This window comes from Panthera leo, chromosome B4, assembly GCF_018350215.1.
Source record: "Panthera leo isolate Ple1 chromosome B4, P.leo_Ple1_pat1.1, whole genome shotgun sequence".
Taxonomy (NCBI): Eukaryota; Metazoa; Chordata; class Mammalia; order Carnivora; family Felidae; genus Panthera; species Panthera leo.
This window is the reverse complement of record NC_056685.1, coordinates 113,319,259-113,337,960: the sequence shown is the minus strand read 5'-3', so window position 1 is coordinate 113,337,960 and position 18,702 is coordinate 113,319,259. Positions and strand designations below refer to the sequence as shown.

Here is an 18,702-nt window from a genome sequence, read left to right as displayed (position 1 = left end):
TTTTGCATTTTAATTTTTTTTTACTGTATTTAATATTAATCTCTATTTGTCACATGTCACTGATTTTTTTTTTTTTTTTACCCCTCATTTGTATCAGCTTTGTTTATGGTGCTTCTTACACAGAAACAACGTAGATATATGATCGTATAATTAAACGATATATTAATCATTTCCTTTATGGATGCTTATTTTCCTGACTTACTTAAGGAAGTTTTTCTACCCATCCCAATCTGGTGGATCTACACATTTCCTAACTTTTCTTCTACTGGTTTTGATTTCTGCAATATAGTCCAAGTGGATTTGGTTTTGTATATGATGCAGCAGTCTAACTTTTAGCTAGAAGGCCAGTGTTCAGGATATAGAAAAATAAGTAAATGCCAACCCTTTCAAACATAACCTCAGAGGAGTACACATCTGATGTTCACCTTGGATTTTTTCCTATGCACATATAATTCTTTGAGATGTGTTTGTATATATGTACACACACATATGCACACACAAATAAATTTATTTTACTTATTTACCTTATTCTCCTTCAGTTTGCTTTCTTTGCTTAAAATTCTGGGAAGGAACTCCAAACCAGTGGTCTGTGGCTCTAGCTCATTCTTTCAGAAGACACAATAGCATGCTACCTTAAGAATTGACCAACCGGATGCATTAAGGCATAACCAACTAATTAACTGCTCCCAGCTGAAGTCCCCAGGGTAAAATCTTCAGCTGCCCAACCTCTCCAAGTCCTGCTCTGAATAGTCAAACCTCCACAAAGCTCTGTGACTGACTGCCCTCTCGATTCTTCTTGGACAGAGTCACAGTATCCACCTCCGTCTTCAAAAAGGGTAACTTTCTCCTGTGCCACCTTCAATCAGCCTGCTCCACAGATGCTCCACATTCTGAGCTAGCTTTCTTCCTAATCCATTGTGGGTCTGGCTTCTCCATTTAATATTCTGCATGGAAAAGGAGCAGGGAAAGTACCATTATTCTCCTGCTGACCCTGTTTTAAAAAAAAAAAAATGTGTATTTAGTTACTGAGAGAGAGAGAGAGAGAAGGTGGGGCAGAGAGAGAGGGGGAGAGAGAATCCCAATTAGGCTCCACGTTGTCAACGCAGAGCCCGACTCGGGGCTCTATTTCACCACTGGGAGATCACGTGAGCCAGTATCAACAGTCAGATGCTCAACTGACTGAGCCACCCAGGCCCCCCTGCTGCTGACCCTTTTGATACTTTTTAATCTATGGTGGGTATAGTTAAAAAGAACTGAAGACTACTGCAATATTTATTGATCGCTCATCCATCTTTGATTCCATAGGCAGGTACCACTTAGCCAAGCCATATGATTTTGATACTGATTCAGGTTTTTTTTTTTATCTTCCCTCGGAGCTTCCGCTGCGGCAGCATCTCAATCAGGGTTCATTTATTCCTCAAATATGTATCGATGCCACAATTTACCAAACACAGGGTCAAGTGCTGTGGATAGACTGGTAAGCAAAATAGTCACAATACTGGGGAGTTACGGACTTCCTCCGAGCAAATTCTAATCTTGGATGTCATTAAGAACATTCCTCACCCTCCATATTCCTCTGAAGCATCTATTCAAATGTCTGATGCAGATTTAGCCTTCCTTACGTGCTCTCGCCATAAAACAAAAGGTCAGCATCTTTTGCTGTCTAGAAGAGAAGGTGTTTTATGCCGTAGGTACCACCGTGATACTTCTCAAGCAACAAATAGTTTCGCATCTTTTTAGCAACAAGAAAAATGTTGTTGCTATGAGTTAATGATCACCTAGTTTTCAAGAAATAGTTATCGAGCCCAGATTATAAAAGAAAGACACACCATGATCTAGTTTTAAGGTCAAGATGCAGAGGTTGTCACCGGAATCTACCCGCAAAACCAAGAGCACGCTGTATACACTGTATATTAGCCAACTTGACAATAAATTATATTTTAAAAAAAGATAAAAAATAAATAAAATAACCATTTTGCTCCCTGCTGAAAACCTCCCCCCTCCCTCCTTAGCCTTTTGTTTGGGGAACCCGGGATCAACTTGAGAATGACTAATCTACAATTCCTGTCAAAACCAGGTAGGTCCTGTATTTCCCTTTAGACCGCCCCCCCCCCAACCCGCACCCGCTTCCTGGGGGATGGGGGGATGGGGGGATGGGGGGGCGGGGGCGTGGATTACCCTTTCTGAAGGCCATAGCCTGCTTCAGCCTCCTTTGCTCAGCAAAGCATTAAAGCTATCGTTCCTCTTTATCCCAAACTTTGCCTGTCTTCACGTTATATTTTGCGTCTGAAGCACTGAGGCATGTTTTTGACAATAGTGGGTGATATGTGTACAAGTCAGGAGTGTGGGAGTTTGATATGGGGAAGGCCATTATTCGTCCTGCATTATTTACATCTTCACAGATTTTTTTAACCTTTGAGCGAGCTCATTAGTAGAGAGGTCAAATTTTGCTTAAAATAAGCTTGAAAACTTATCTCTAGAGCAAAAATAGAAGCAGAACACAAACAATGCAAACTACTTGGAGGCAGCATGTGCACACAACAGACCAAAGGCTTATAAGAAATGAAGATGGTAAGTTTCCAACTCTTGCTTGGTGTCTACAGGCAAAGCAAGAGTGTCTGGGTTCATCGGAGCAGGGCATCCAACTTAAATTTGCTACCTTTGGTGCTTTGATGCCAAAACTCTGCTGAGTGAACTGGTGAGTGGTTTGGGTCCAAAATTATCGTACTGACACAATTTCTTATACGTATTTAGTGTGTTTGGGTGAAATTGTTCTTTATACTGTTGAAAAGAAAGCGACAACAACATGGAGTCACTTAGGTCAAGTCATCAAACTGGGGTTTAATACTTAACCTAGTGGCAATTCCACCTTCCTCAGACATGTAGTCTTGACCTATCAATCAGGAAATTTCTAAGCAGCACCAATGAGGTCACATGGGCCCTCTCCATCCCTCCTCCCACCATAGGAAGATGAGGTAACCCACCTAATAAGACCCCTGCCTTTCCCCCTAAGGGAATGTGACTTTGCTGGAAACAATCTTTTCTTTTGCTAATAACTTCTTGCCCCACCCTCCTTCTGCAAAAACCTTCCATTGTACACAACTCCTAGGAGCCTCTCCCTACTTGCCTCTGGTTCATGAATCGCCTAAAAAAGCCAATTAGATCTACTGGGTTGAATTTTGTTTTTTGACAATACTGGGGATAAAACGTTTCCCAGTAATCATGACTTTTGAAGAGTTTTATTGCTGAAGAGACATTACCTGAATGTTCATTTTGTGAGTTACATCTGTTAGCATATTCTATAGACAAAACCCAAGGACTCAGCTGGGGGCTTAAAAAACAGAACAAAATAACTGAACAAAACAGACATAAATCCTTGCCTCTAAGGAGCTCATATTCTTCACAATCTACACAGATGATAATTTTGTTCACAGGTCATTTCTTTCAGCTCAGAAGGTGCATTTTGTCCCTGCTATATAGTCCTATCACAACATAGTTCTCCTAAATCCCCAAGAGAGCACAGTTATGCCATTAAAGGTTTGTTTGCTTAGAGGGTTACCATAGCCTCTGAACTCTTCTATCATGATCAGCTCTTAAATGCTTCTTGATCTAGGTCAGAGATAGGCATAGTATTGTCAAGACCCAAGTCCATTACCTCCTGCTTTGTAAATAAAGTTTTATTGGAACACAGCCATGCCCATATTGTCTATGGTTGCTTCTGTGCAGAGATAAGAAATTGGGACAAACGTCTTCTAGTTCACAAAGTCAAAAATATATACTATCAAGCTCTTTATAAAAAAATTGCCTATTATCACTGATCTAGATTTCTGTGGCTTCAAGTAGAGTATTGAACATTTGACCAGATCTAAAGAAGCATCTTAAGAGATGTGGCCTTGGTTACAGATACTTTTATAGCTCTCCCACAAAGGAAATAACAGACAGAACCTCAGAAAAATAGATCTTCACTTTCTAATTTTCATCATAATACTAGCATACCCATTGCCCTGTGCTTAATGAGTGTAACTCTTAATATGCAAATCTGTCTGTCACTGCTTTGCTTCAAACTCCTGCACGACACCTCCCTTATTCTTTGGATAAGATTAATGTTTTTAAAGGCAAGTTAAAAGACGCCTCAGGCTCTGACCTTACATACCCTTCCCGCCTTATCTTTGGTCTCTCTACTTACATTCTTCCAACTAAGACCACAGGGTTCTGCTTTGAGCACACCTCTCTGTCTCCTTTGTAAATTCACTTCCTTAGTCTACAGAGCAAGTCTAACACCCTCAGATCCCACCCAGCCTAATTCCTACTCCTCCTTAGACTTCTGACTAAAGCCCTTGCTGAAGGAAAGGCTTCTTTGATTGTCCCATCAATTAGGTTCACTTTCCTAGGTCCTGTATTTTTCTTTCACAGCAATCTTCAGAGTGGCAAATAGGAACTTATTTTCACTACTTCTTAATTTCAGTCTTTCTACCAGATTCAGTCAAGTGTGCGACAGGTCTTTTTTGTTTGTGGATGTACCTCCAATGCTTAGCCATTAACTCATTAGTCAATCAAATTTGTGGAATGAGTTTATGAATACGATAGAACACATGCAGCAGACATTTAGCAGTGAACTTGTTCTTAGCTCCCATTGGGAGAGTCAGATGAAGAATGTACTACCCTAGAGGTGCCTTGGTGGTTCAGTTGGTTGAGTGTCTGACTTCAGTTCAGGTGAGATCTCTTAGTTCATGAGTTCAAGCCCTGCATTGGGCTCTCTGCTGTCAGCGCAGAGCCCGCTTTGGATCCTCTGTCCCCCACTCTCTCTGCCCCAACCCCACTCATGCCCTCTCTCAAAAATAAACATTAAAAAAAAAAGAGAGTGCACTGTCCAAAACATGTTTCCTTGAATATTTTATAAAATTATGTAAACCTATTCTATATTATAAATTGATAAGCTTATCAGCGTTTAACACCAATAATTTTTTTTTCCTTTGATGGTATCCTTTTTTTTTTTTTTTAAAGTTAGCAAAAGTTGGTTCCCCTGGGTGGTTCATGGTTCAGTTGATTAAGTTTCCAACTTCAGCTCAGGTCTTGATCTCATGGTTCACAAGTTCGAGCCCCGCGTTGGGCTCTGTGCTGACATCTCAGAGCCTGGAGCCCACTTCAGATTCTGTGTCTCCCCCTCTCTCCTCCCCTCCCCTGCTTGCGCTCCGTCTCTTTCTCTCAAAAATAAAATAAAGTTACCAAAAGCAATGCACTTTGCTTCTCTTTTTCCTGGATGCCAAAAAGCTCAAAAGTAAATGTATTGCTTATTTACAGGAATGTTCTCCAAACCCAGATTCCTGGTAAAAATTCTTCCTACTTTCTGTACACGGCTTATTAAGCCTTTTATTTATTATTTTTAAAAATGTGTTAAATATTTGCTTCATGTCAAGTTGCCTCGACTTTGCATAATTATATCTTGATCCCATTGAAGACTCATAATGTAATGTTCCTCGTTGGAGTAAATTTAGAAAACTACATAAACAACACCTCTTCAGCCGTATCTTAGCAATTGGTAAGGGTGGAAACTACATTGGGACTTAGGAGGTTCTAAGTGTCCTGATGGAAATTATGTGACTAGTTTGGGCTGGAGAAGAGGGGCTGGGGAGGAACCATGTTCTTAAAGTCATTTTTTTTTTTTTTTTTTTAAGGCAGCAAAATAAACTGGAGTAGGTTATCCACTGCTCATGAAATTCAAACAGCATATTAATACAGTGCAGGGGCACCTGGGCAAAACTTGGCTTCCTGTGCTGTAAGTGTGGGCTGCAGCCTAACATGCACACAGTCTGAAAATGAGGACCCCCTGCTTCTCTGACAGGCTGATTTTCAGGTCACTTCTCCTGCCTAAGTAGAGTGGGGGACAGGGGGCAGGAGGTGACTTAAAAGAGCTGATCTGTTTAGGAGTTGGGGGGGAACTTAATCATAAGTTTGCACTTTCTTCAGATGGTTAAACAATGAGTGTTTATGAAATCAAGAAAAATGTGTCCTGCCCCCCTCACCACCACCCCAGAAGTTTCCTTTTCAAAGACGTCTCTGTGTGCACTCTGGCTAATTTAAAAAGAGCCTCATTGGGTGCTTATTTTTTTTTTTGCACATATATTGCCAAAGTAGTTCCTGTTTTGGTTTTAATGTGTTCCTTCTTTTTAGTGAGATGAAAGAGAACTTTCTTTAAAAAAAAGACTTGTCTGCTGATCATGTTTGTTAGAATGATCCTAAATAAAGCTTCTGTTAAGAGTTTAACTGTTTAGCTAAATCCTCTGGGCTAAATTATCTGGCAGATTTTTGTCCTTAGTTGGACTATGTACCTACAGTGCTCTTATTACCCTCTTTCTAACCTGAAATTTCTGCCTCTCCCAGGACTTCTCTGAAGCGAATGTCTTCAGGAAGGAGTTTTTTCTCTCAATCCAGTCGACTTATTTTTTTTGCATAAAGATACAAGCGCTCTTGACTCATAGTCCCTACCCCCTAAATATGGTACAGGCAGCTTGCTTCTACAAGGCAGAAAGCCATGAAAAGAACCATTCCTGGAGTGCATTAATGCTGAGTCTCTCACTAGTGTTTTACAGCTTGAAATCGACTCATGTGGTAACCAGGGAGGTCAGACATGAAAAACGACACGGTGATCATTCCTTGAGTTTGAAGGTCAGCATCACAGTCAACACTCAAATTGGTTTCCAGAAGACGGAAATGTTTTCCTACATTGTGCTGGGTGAAAAGATTTAAAGGAGAGGCCTCCACTACAAACTCTGCAAATAGGGAATGTTTTCAACCCATGCATTAATGCCAATAAAGGATCCTTTGCTTTCACCTTCAATTAATTCAACTAAATCAAACGATAAATATTATCTAAGCTGAAGATTGCTTCTGCTTCATTTAGGGAAAACAAATATTTAGAAAACAAGATACAAACACAAGATAATGAGAAGCCTCTTACCTATGCTATCTGCTTTGGAAAATCATGCAATTTGACATGTAAATCTTAACCTTTCCCCACCCTACCCCCCCCCCCCCCCCCCACACACACACACACACACATCCGCCGCAGCAGACTTCTTGGCTAGAATAGTCTTTTTAGGAATTTGGATCAGTCTAACTTGCTATACACCATAAATGAGTACATTCTAAGTTCTATTTTCCAATGGGATTTTGATCCTTTAATTCAAGCTGAAGTATACCCAAATCCATGATAGTTTTCACAATCGTGTTGAACATCTATATTTAGGACCTCCATATTTATTTGTTTATTGCACTTCCTTTCACCATTTGAATGTTCCTTTATTTTAGTTCACTATCGTGTTAAATAAATGATATGACATCACTCGGTGGCTGTAAATGCTAATCTACTTTGAGATTTTGAATTCGAGTCCCTTGAAAAGGTCAATTGGCTGCTTGTCTTAGAAATGAAAATAAAACCATGGACTATGCCAACATTTGGCTAGATGATTATTCTACCAAGCTTCCTGAGTATTATCTTCTCTCTTGAGAGTAACATGGACATCATTATCTGCTCTAGCTTGCCTAATGTCTCAGAAGCTGGGAAAAAAGCACTTTCCCCAGACTATAGAACTTGAGGGAAGCAAATAACAACACACTTAAAACTTACTTCATACTTCAAGGCCACTTTTATATATTAAATTAGTATGATAGCTTTTTTTTCTTTTAAAAGACAAGATTTCGAACTTGAGATAATACATTCCCAGATAAAAATTTCATTGGTTTTAAGTTACAGAATTTTGCCACTATGTTCTAAAAGCAGTTTTTTCTGAAACATTAGTGTTTCAGATGTGTCTAGGTGGCCTGGCCTAACCCCTGGAGTTTCTTTCTTTTTTTTTTTTTTTTTAAGTTTATTTATTTATGTTTGAGAGAGAGTGAGCGACAGAGGGACAGAGAGAGAGGGAGAATCCCAAGCAGCAGCTGAGCTTTCAGCGGGTTTGATCCCATGACCCGAGCCAAAATCAAGAGTCAGATGTTCAACCGACTGAGCTGCCCGGGCACTCCCAGAGTTTCTGATTTAGTGCATCTAGAGCCAAAAGTTTGCATTTCTGTCCATTTCCGGGGGTGATGCTGGGGTGAAAATCGCTGAGAAGTCCCAGTCTGCTGTCTAATTAGTCTGAAGGGAAGGAGAGATCCATTGTTCCCTATTCAGAAAGTTAAAACATGCTAGAGGCCGGGATCACAACTTGTTAAGAACTTTGTAATGACTCTTTAAAGTTCACAATTTTCCATACTTGATTCTTATCATCTGTCACTTTCTCTGGACTACTGTTAAGCTTTTAAAACTGAACTAGGTCTTTGGCAGCTGGGGAGATAGATGCAGAGAAACATCCCATAAGCCTGAACACTGGCGGAGACAGTATATGGTGGTAACTTCACAAAGAGCAAAGTAAATGGAATCCTAGGGTTCTGCTAAAAGGAAAGAGACAAGGTCAGGGACGGAGGCCTGGCTTTGAGAAGTGGCCCTGGTACTTAGCTAGAGAAGGTTCAAGGAGAGTTCCTCCAGGGCAAGTGATCAAATTCCAAAGCACTGCTGAGATAAACACACAACCTTATCCTTCTAGCCGCCCTTCTTCCTCTTCCACCTGATGCCCGGGCTCCCCTCAGTTGCTGGGGAAGGGGGACTGTGGGGTTGACCCCTCCCTGATTCCTCCTGCCAGTTTAGGCCAAAGCAGAAGTGAGGAGCTTCAACAGTTTAACATAGAAGGCATTTTTGCTGCTTTCTCTTATCAGCCCCTAGGGATACTTTTCATTCCAGCGAAATTATTTTATTTGGCAGATTAATGTTTTAATATGTTCTTTGATTCATTTTTCAGTGAGCCCTTTAATGAATGTAGCTGTGTTTTCCTGGGTTATGTCAGCCATGAGAGGTCTCCTTAGCTGTCTTGAGTTTTTTCTTTTTTCTTTTCCTTTCTACTGTCTCTACTCATCTCTAAATGGTCTTCTAACTTTATAGGGTTTGATTTCTCACAGTCCCTTTTAGAAAAGGTAGTATCGGGGCGCTTGGGTGGCTCAGTAGGCTGAGCGTCCCAACTCTGGATCTCGGCTCAGGTCATAGCCTCAGGGTTCGTGGGATCAAGCCCCACGTTGGGCTCCACGCTAACAGCTCAGAGCCTACTCGGGATTCTTTCTCTACACCCTCTTTCCCCCCCACCCCCCAAATAAATAAACTTAAAAAAAAAAAAAAGGTAGTATCAGGAGCATGTTTCCAAGTTTTGGAGTTTATGACTTGAGAGTTCGAATCTGGTTGCAAGACCCTGGGAAAATTATTTATTTTCTTTAGGACTGAAACCTCATATGTTTCACTGTTAATTATACAGACCTAGTGGTGTTTCTTGGAGAATTATTTGGGAATTATTCTTGGGAATTATTTGGGAAGCTCACAGTGTGAGTTTCACAGTGATACATGACCATCGCTATTGCTGCTGGTAAGCCTGGTAAGCAACACTTTAATCCCCCTTTTTTTTTTTTCCGATTCTCTATGATCTGGATTGCTTTAACAAGAAGAAACAAGGTTAGTCCCAAATCTGTATGTGTCACCCTTGGATTTCTAGTTCTCTTCTGTTTTCGGAACCCCAGTAGATCCAAACCTTAGTACAAATGCCTTAGTGTGTGTCCTGGGACTCAAACCTCAGCAAAGCAAGGCAGGTCGCCAGGTGGGGAGGCTGCTAAAAGTGGTCTCCTTCCTGTGGGTCACCAAAACAAGAATAAATAAAAGCCATAGGTCTCTGTTGAAGAGATAAGCCCACGTGCAAGCTAAATTATTTAAAGATTTAAGTAACAATTGGAGACAAAAACAGAGAGGTCACTTCAACATTACCGTTTTCCAATCCGTCATCCTCGGGGCTCTCCAAAAAATAAATCTGGTCCTATCACTTCCCTGTCAAAAATATCCCACCTCTGAACATCCTATGCACCCCTAGCCACCAGTTTTTTCGCTACTATTTATCTTCCTTGTGTTGGTTTCAGTCTTGAAAAGACTCCAAGTTCAGACCCCTCCTTTTCTTCCTTCCAAAGAGAACTAATTATGGGCCAATTTAACTGGTTTAGCAGAGATTATTCACTTTGGGGGCTTCCTTTTCTCTTTCTGAACCCAAACACCTGTGAAAATAAGTGCCTTGTCTCTATCTGCTGTTAACACTGGAGAGAACTCTTCTAGTGTACCCTGAACTTTTTGGTTAAGCTGAGTTTTCTAAAGCAAGCGGCACTGACACGTAGCACTCTATCTGGAAGTAAGTTCACGATAAGTACAACTTTAGTGAACGCAGCCAGCTGACAGGCAACAAGGAAGCCATCTCCAACTCAGCCTGGAAGTCTGGGTCTAAAGGTGCCTTCAGGGGAGGGAAGGTCCAGATGGATAACAAGACCTTTGCTAGGTGACATTACTATATACAAGGGGGAGGTGGGCAAAGTCCTTCCAGACAAACTTTCGAACTGCAATACAGCCATTGAAAAAATTCTGGGACTTTCCCAGCAATAATCCAGAAATCCTGGATTTCATAAATAAATTGAGAGACTGGAGCATTGGAAGGACACGTGAGAAACTTCGGGATACAATGGCAGTATGAGAGAGTGGCACATAAGCAAATGACACAATGGCTAACCTGATGTAAACATACTGAAACATGTCTACACAGCATAAGGGGAAACAAAGCAAAAAACCTTAAATGGGGGCAATGTGGACAATACCACAATATTCCTGAGCAACATATCTAAGTTACTTTGGTCTCCATTTGTCTACCCTAAAACAATGTTTATTTATAAAAGCAATTTATGCAATAATCTAACACGGCAACCAGGAAAAAAGTGCCACGGACTTTATTTATCTTGTCTCCTCAAATATTCACTGTCCAATTTTTAGCCGCAAAAATTCTCTGTATATTATTTTGCACCCGGAAAGTCGCAAGTAATGGTTCTGATTTGCCTCATTTGAATTTTGATATGTCTATTTAACATCATTCAAAAACATATACTATGCATTGGGTGTTAGGCATTGAGGGTATAATAGTGAGTTACGTAAGATGCTTGCCCTCAAAGAATTTACAGTCTAGAAAGAAAAAGAGACCAGTGCACATAGTAAATCTAGTATGTTTGATAAGTGTCAGAGCCAGGGGAAGGGAAAGCAGAATACTGCAGATGTTTACGCAAGTGCAGAGGATCATGGAGGGCTTCTTGGAGGATGAGCAAAAAATCAGCTTTTTGGGGGGAAGGGGAATTGGAGAAGGTATCTCAGGCCATGGGACTGGCATATAAAATGAATAGCATACTAGCTTAATTTAGTGTCATCGTCTTCATAGATTTAACAGTTTAGATGAGTTCCCAAATGTAGGGCCATGACACGCAAAAAGTGGCATTGAGTGACTTTAAATTTATTCAATTACAAAGACCCTGCTTTATTCTAATATGGATACCTTTCCCACTCTGGGGATGTTAAAATACCATCCGTTTCCCAATACGATCATGACAGCAGATGGCAATGGGATTAAAAAAAATCTTTGGCAAAATAAAAGATTTTCAACATTGTGTGCATCCTTAATTTTTACTAGTCTATGAAACAGACAAAGGAGTTCCCCTGCCCTATGTAAATGTTTCTTTTTTTCTTTTTCTCTTTTTGGTTAGTCCAGAGCAAACTGTTCTAGTAACAGTTAAGCTGAGGGATGGGAATATAAATCCCCAGCCCTTTGAAACTCTAGTTTGTTGTCCAATAGTTACCTCTATAGAAAGTACTTTCTGAACTCCTAAGCACTCTTTCCAAAGACCTGACAATCTGTGCTTTTACTTGCAAACTTATTTTGAAAAGCAGTTTCATTTTCTAGATTTGTTTTGATAGAATTCCTAAGTGCTGGTTGTGTGTGTGTGTGTGTGTGTGTGTGTGTGTGTGTGTTTCGTGCTTTGATTTAAATTTTTCTAGGTTTTGGATATAAATTTGATATTATCAAATTGCCTGATGACAATTTAAGCCAGCTAATATTTATATATTATGTACAAATTATATATATGTATATATTTGGAGGCTTATTTAATGCCAGAGATAGTGCTAAATAGTTTCTACAGTTATTCTAGTCAGTCCTCACAACAACCTTTCAGTTTCTGAAGAAAATATTATGCAGAAAGTCTAAGTAACTTGCCTCTTACACACAGCTGAAAGAGATGGGTGTGTAAATACAGTTGACCACCAACAAGGCTTCGAGCTGTGTGGGTCCACTTACATGCGGACTTTTTGATCAATGCCACACTAGATTATAAATGTATTTTATTTTCTTAGCTTTACCTTATTATAAGAATACAGTATATAATACATATAACATACAAAATACCTGTTAGTTGACTTTATGTTATTGGTTAGGCTGCTGCTCAATAGTAAGTTATGAGGAGTTAAGTTTTGGGGAGTCCGAAATAATACATGGATTTGACTGCTTCTGGTCCCCTGCCCTTCATCCCTGCATTTTTCAAGGGTCAGCTGGAGTTGAGACTGCCCTATAGTTTAGCCTAACAGAAAAATAAGAAAGTGCCTTTATAATTCAAAAGCTGTTGAGAAACACCAGCTTGTCTTTTAGATGGGAAGAGCCTGACTAAACCTCTGGAAAAATATTACTAAACATATATATGTCCAGAATTGAAAACTGTTGGTAATTAACATGGTGCACTATCTAAAGCTTGCATTTAGGGCCAATGTTTATTTCCAGTTCTTTCCCCGAGTTCTCTCCCTAGATTCCCCCAACGACTAATTTCTTAAATCCATGTCTCTTAAAAGAATGATTTAAAGTGGGAAACATACACATACAATAAAAAAGTGTGGGGGTGAGTTTAACTTTCTGGTAACCCTACCTAACTGACTTTAAAAAGTTTTCAGGAGGGGCGCCTGGGTGGCACAGTCGGTTAAGCGTCCGACTTCAGCCAGGTCACGATCTCGCGGTCCGTGAGTTCGAGCCCCGCGTCAGGCTCTGGGCTGATGGCTCGGAGCCTGGAGCCTGTTTCCGATTCTGTGTCTCCCTCTCTCTCTGCCCCTCCCCCATTCATGCTCTGTCTCTCTCTCTGTCCCAAAAATAAATAAAAAACGTTGAAAAAAAAAAAAAAAAAAAAAGTTTTCAGGAGTCCAGCCACTGTCTGGGAAGGCAGTAAAAGTGGAAAGAACAAGGACTTGAGAGACAAGTCTGAGTTCAAATCCTAGCATTTTGTTAACTTCATTACTTGTTTTGCAGAGGAGTCAACTGAAGCTCCGATTATCAGGAGTCCCAAGTTGGAGACCAGGCTTCATTTGATTTCTCATCTAATGCTGGAATGACTGATAAAGTGAGGAAAATGAACACCGCAGATGATTAAGGGTGGGTGGGGTTAGGAGGGCTATCAGAAGATCTTGTGCTAGGGCTATGGTGATTTTAAGCATTTACCTTGGGGGTACCTGGGTGGCTCAGTCGGTTAAGCATCCGACTTCGGCTCAGGTCATGATCTCATGGTCCCTGAGTTCAAGCCCCTTGCCGGGCTCTGTGCAGACAGCTCAGAATCTGTTTTGGATTCTGTGTCTCCCTCTCTCTGTGACCCTCCCCCGTTCATGCTCTGTCTCAATAATAAATAAACATTAAAAAAAAAAAAAAAGAATTTACTTCAGTTTTCCTATTTCCTTTTGAGTAGTAAGAGGTTTCATGTCCTCAGTGAATTACCGTGACGTTTGTTTTTAAACAAAGTTCTCTCCAAAAAGTCCTAGAATGGAACAGATGTACCTTATTTGCCATTATTTTTGATGCATTTATCCAAAGAAAAGATGTTCACAAAAGTTAATGCTTTTAACAATACTATCTTTAAAGTATTTAGCTTAGTTTAACTACCTAATTATTGTGTATGAATTTAAAACCTAGCAGTTTTTCCAAACCCAGTTTTACATGTTTCATTTAAACAATAAAACGTTTTCTCCTTCAGCTTTATACAAGTTCTACTTTTGCTACATTTCTATACCCTTTGGCTAGTACTTAAAACACACACACACACACACACACACACCTCAAAGTGGTGTGTTTTGCAATACTGATGACCAACTAAACTCAGGATATTTATTTCCATCTGGTAGAGTTCAACTTCTGCCTCTTGTTTGCTTTCTCCATCTGTCCGACTCACCATCTTTTTTTTTTTTTCCCTCTCCTCCTTACTGGAGTCAGAGTTAACCCTCTCTTAGGCTTAATCGTTTTAGCAGGCTCAAGCCTTAGCACAAGTCTTTTTCTCTAGTTTTGGAAGTAGGGTTTCCAGTAAACTCAAATGTCTAAGCCTAATACTTCCCTAAGCTTCAAATTTAATCTTTATTTTCTTCTGTTTTTATAAAGAGCAAGGGCCAGAGAGCTATTTGGACCAGAAAAAAAAGGAAAACAATCTTTGGTTAAGGTATAAACGGTGTAAATGCATTACACAAATGTGTGTTTCCAGTACAGCCTTAACTTTACGGGATCCGCGTTACTACATTATCTTCAGAAACAGGCTTTCCTACCAGCACGACGCTCGATTCAGTAAGGTCTCCACTCCTCTCTCGTTTGACTCCTGAAATTACTGAAACAGCAACCACAAAAGGCTTACTAACCTTCTATTTATTTTGCAATTAAACTTTTACAAAGACACCCCCGCTCCTCCCGAGGGTGAAGCTGAAACGGTTCCCTGACGTAGGCAGCACGTCTACTAGGAGACCCCCCCCCCCCCCCCCGGCCCCCCGACTCCCTAGAGCTGCAGAAAGACCTTCAATAGTAGCCCTTTCGTTCCACTTTCTCCGTATCCCCGCTGCACGCCCCCGCACACTTTCAGCACCGGCACCCGAACCCCGCTGCTCGGCAAGAACCTCCCGCTTGGGCAACCAGCCTCTTAGGAGCGGGGACGAGATTGAAACACCCAGCGCGCGAGGGGACAGGCACCTCGGACTTGCAGCCGGATCTGCGCGCGCGGACGCCAAGAAGGCTTTTATCTGCCCGGCACTGAGACTCCCCGCCAGCGAGCCCAGGCAGCTCACTCTCGCAGAGGATGCGCTGGCGCTGGGCCCGGAGTAGCTGAACCGGGAAGGAGGAGCTAGGGCTGGGGGCGGAGCTTTCACACGCGCACCCTCGCTCGGCTCCGTCCCTTGGCCACAGCCCGCCGGTCCCGGGCCGCCGCTCCGGAGTTTATTTGTTTACAAGCGGATTACGTCAGCTCCTCCCTCTCTTCCCCGTCTCCGCATCCACCCCCTAGCCCCCTTTTCCCGCCCCCTCCGGCTCCGAATCTGCTGCGTCACAATGGTGCGATCTCCGGATTGGCTGAAGTCGGCCGTCATGCTCCAGGTACGCCACTTCCTTTCCGCCGCGCTATAAAAGCTACTGCACGGCTCCTGCATCTCTTCGCCGCTCCGAGCTGGAAATGCAACTGTTAGGAGCTTCGGAGGCTGCGGAGCTGGACGCGGAGGCGGCTGGGGAAGTCCGAGCGATGTGACCAGGCCGCCGTCGCTCGTCTCTTCCTCTCGCCTGCCGCCTCCTGTCGTGAAAATAACTTTTTTACTATAAAGGAGAAAAAAAGTAGCTGTCCGCCCCTCCCGCCCTCTCTTCCTCTCAGCCCTCTGACCTGCGAGGGAGCCCGGGGTGGCCGCTCCGTCGTCGGGGCCGCGCCGCCGAGCCCCGGCCGCCCCGGGCCGCCCCCGCCCGCCGCCCCCATGCATCCCTTCTACACCCGGGCCGCCACCATGATAGGCGAGATCGCCGCCGCCGTGTCCTTCATCTCCAAGTTCCTCCGCACCAAGGGGCTCACGAGCGAGCGACAGCTGCAGACCTTCAGCCAGAGCCTGCAGGAGCTGCTGGCAGGTGAGCCGGCCGCGGCGGGCGGGCGAGGGGCGCCGGGCGGACGCGGACCGCACACCCGGGGCGGGAGGCGGGCCGAGCCGTCGGGGCCGCGGAAACCGCGGCACTGCCCCGGGCCGGCCGCGCTCGGGTCCCGCCGCGGGAGCGGGGCAGGCGCGCCTGGCGGCCGCTAACGGCGGGTCCTGGCGAAGGTTTGGGGGCTGGGCCGAGGGCTCCCCCTCCCCCCACGGCTGCCCCACCGAGGGGAGAAGGGAACAGGCTCACAACAAAGAGACTACAGCCACTGAGGCGGGAGCTGCGGTCCTCGGACCGTCCGCGGATTTGGGGACAAAGGAGCTGCGGGGCTGGGGTTGGTTCGACGCCCCCTCCCCCAACCCCCTCCAACCGTTGTGGGCTCGGCGGCCGGGCCCGGGGCTGGGAGACAGCGCCGCTGTCCCGGGGCCAGCCCGGGACGGACGTGCCGTCGCCCCGCGCCTCCTACCCCTGACCATTAATCATCGGATTTGTCACCGGTTCAGTTGCAGCCCTGCCCAGAGCTTGGTTTAGTTAGGGTTGCTTGTTTTTCTTCCCTTCGGGGTTAACAGCCCGGTGGCGCTTCTCCTCCAAAGCCATAAACCCCATTGTGTGCGGCTGGGGTGGGGTGGAGAAAGTAAACAGGTTCCCGCCTGGCCGCCGGTGCCATCCGGCTGCCCGGCCAGCCGAGGCCGCGCGCCGGATTCCTGTTTTGGCGGCTCAACCGGTTGGTTCCTGGAGATTGTTTTGTCCCCTACTACTGTGTTGTTTCTAAAACCCTGCCCGCTCTTTTCCCCAGCCCCAAGCACGCACAGCCGCGGTGCAGTGCTGGGCGTTTTTAAAAGTTGATAGTTTAAATTTTTCACTTTTCAAAGGAGCCTGCGGAAGGAGGAAGCCATAGCGGGATCTTACAGTAACGATCTAAGCATTGTTTCTCTCTCTCTCTCTTTCTCTCTCTCTCTCTCTCTCTCTCTCTCTCTCTCTCTCTCTTTCCCCCTATAGAACATTATAAACATCACTGGTTCCCAGAAAAGCCGTGCAAGGGATCAGGTTACCGTTGTATTCGCATCAACCATAAAATGGATCCTCTGATTGGACAGGCGGCACAGCGGATTGGACTGAGCAGTCAGGAGCTGTTCAGGCTTCTCCCAAGTGAACTCACTCTCTGGGTTGACCCCTACGAAGTGTCCTACAGAATTGGAGAGGATGGTTCCATCTGTGTGCTGTACGAAGCCTCACCAGCAGGAGGTAGCACTCAAAACAGCAGCAGCGTGCAAATGGTAGACAGCAGAATCAGCTGTAAGGAGGAACTTCTCTTGGGCAGAACAAGCCCTTCCAAAAACTACAATATGATGACTGTATCAGGTTAAGATATAGTCTATGGATGGATCATCTTATAATGGATGGATAAATTTGATTTTTGTTTTGGGTGGGCTCCTCTTGGGGATGGATTATGGAATTTAAACCATGTCACAGCTGTGAAGATCTGGCACAAGATAGAGTGGTAAAAAAAAAATTTTTTTTTAAGTGACAGTGCCATAGTTTGGACAGTACCTTTCAATGATTTAATAGCCTGTGAGTCCAAGTAAATGATCACTTTATTTGCTAGGGAGTGAAGTCCTAGGGTGGTTTCAGTTTCTCCCAGATGTTAAACCTAAATTTTTTCCATCAATCCCTTTAAGGCAAATCTGTATTTCAAAGAACCTTTCTCTGCAGTAGACCTTGCGGAGGAAATTTGCACTATCACACTTGAAAATGGTTAACTTTTTTGGCAGCTGACTAGGAAAGCTCAACATTTGAAACATGGTAGTACTGGAAATTTTGACAAGACTTTTACCTAGCACTTAAATTTGTATAAATGTACATAAGACAAACCTAGTAAGCATGACCTGGGGAAATGGTCAGACCTTGTATTGTGTTTTTGGCCTTGAGAGTAGCAAGTGACAAGAATCTGCCGTGGCAACAGGCTTTAAAAAGACCCTTAAAAAGACACTGTCTCAACTGTGGTGTTAGCACCAGCCAGCTCTCTGTACATTTGCTAGCTTGTAGTTTTCTAAGACTGAGTAAACTTCTTATTTTTAGAAAGTGGAGGTCTGGTTTGTAACTTTCCTTGTACTTAATTGGGTAAAAGTCTTTTCCACAAACCACCATCTATTTTGTGAACTTTGTTAGTCATCTTTTATTTGGTAAATTATGAACTGGTGTAAATTTGTACAGTTCATGTATATTGATTGTGGCAAAGTTGTACAGATTTCTATATTTTGGATGAGAAATTTTTCTTCTCTCTATAATAAATTGTTTCTTATCTTGGCATTTTAATCAATCTCTTGTCATGATTATAGAGGTTCAGCTCAAAGAAATATGTTTCTCAGAAGACTTAGGTTCTATAAGCTATGTGAATGTCAGTTGCACACTGGTCATGCTGAAAAACATTTGATGGGAGTGTACATGTCTAGGTGTTAGAGGAAACACAGGGTAACTTTTTTTTTTAAATCTCGAAAGTCAAAACATGGACACATTACCAGGCTAATCTCACGAAATGAGGATAAGAGACAAAGGTAACATCTACCAAAAATGATACTCAGAGGATTATATTTCATTGCTTCCCTGTCGAAGTGAAGATATAAATGTTCCGTTCTGGCCCACCTTTGAAAAAACAGTAATTTTGCCCCATGGAATCCATGTTCAATTAGAAAATCCTGGGGTAGGTGACCCATAGTCTTAAAGAACAGGCTAATCACTGCAGAGATGGTGGTGTTTTGCTTTTCATCAGCTGCAAGATTTACATAAAAATCACTTAAGCTGGAATTCAACAACAGGTACGTTTATCAATTTTTATTCTCAAAAGTTGGAAATGTGAGTTTTTGATCCC

General features: G+C 43.0%; 1 protein-coding gene and 1 long non-coding RNA gene across 4 annotated transcripts in view; one reads left to right on the top strand and one right to left on the bottom strand.

The window, feature by feature from the left end:
• The window catches only part of LOC122224911, a 31,718-nt gene extending 16,489 nt beyond the window's left edge, over positions 1-15,229 (bottom strand). The window contains exons 1-3 of one of the 3 annotated variants that reach the window (XR_006205010.1): positions 14,910-15,229; positions 14,495-14,553; positions 525-991 (exon numbers count right to left, since the gene is read on the bottom strand). This is a non-coding gene — a long non-coding RNA (uncharacterized LOC122224911). The remainder of the gene's footprint in view (positions 1-524; positions 992-14,494; positions 14,554-14,909) is intronic. The other 2 variants (XR_006205008.1, XR_006205009.1) reach the window with 2 other exon arrangements.
• Position 15,230: 1 nt separating this feature from the next.
• Positions 15,231-18,149, top strand: BTG1 (BTG anti-proliferation factor 1). Its single transcript, XM_042947349.1, has 2 exons — positions 15,231-15,821; positions 16,833-18,149. Exons 1-2 carry the CDS (start codon positions 15,674-15,676, stop codon positions 17,198-17,200), a joined length of 516 nt encoding a protein of 171 aa, XP_042803283.1. The 5' UTR covers positions 15,231-15,673; the 3' UTR covers positions 17,201-18,149.
• The last annotated feature ends 553 nt before the right edge of the window (positions 18,150-18,702 follow it).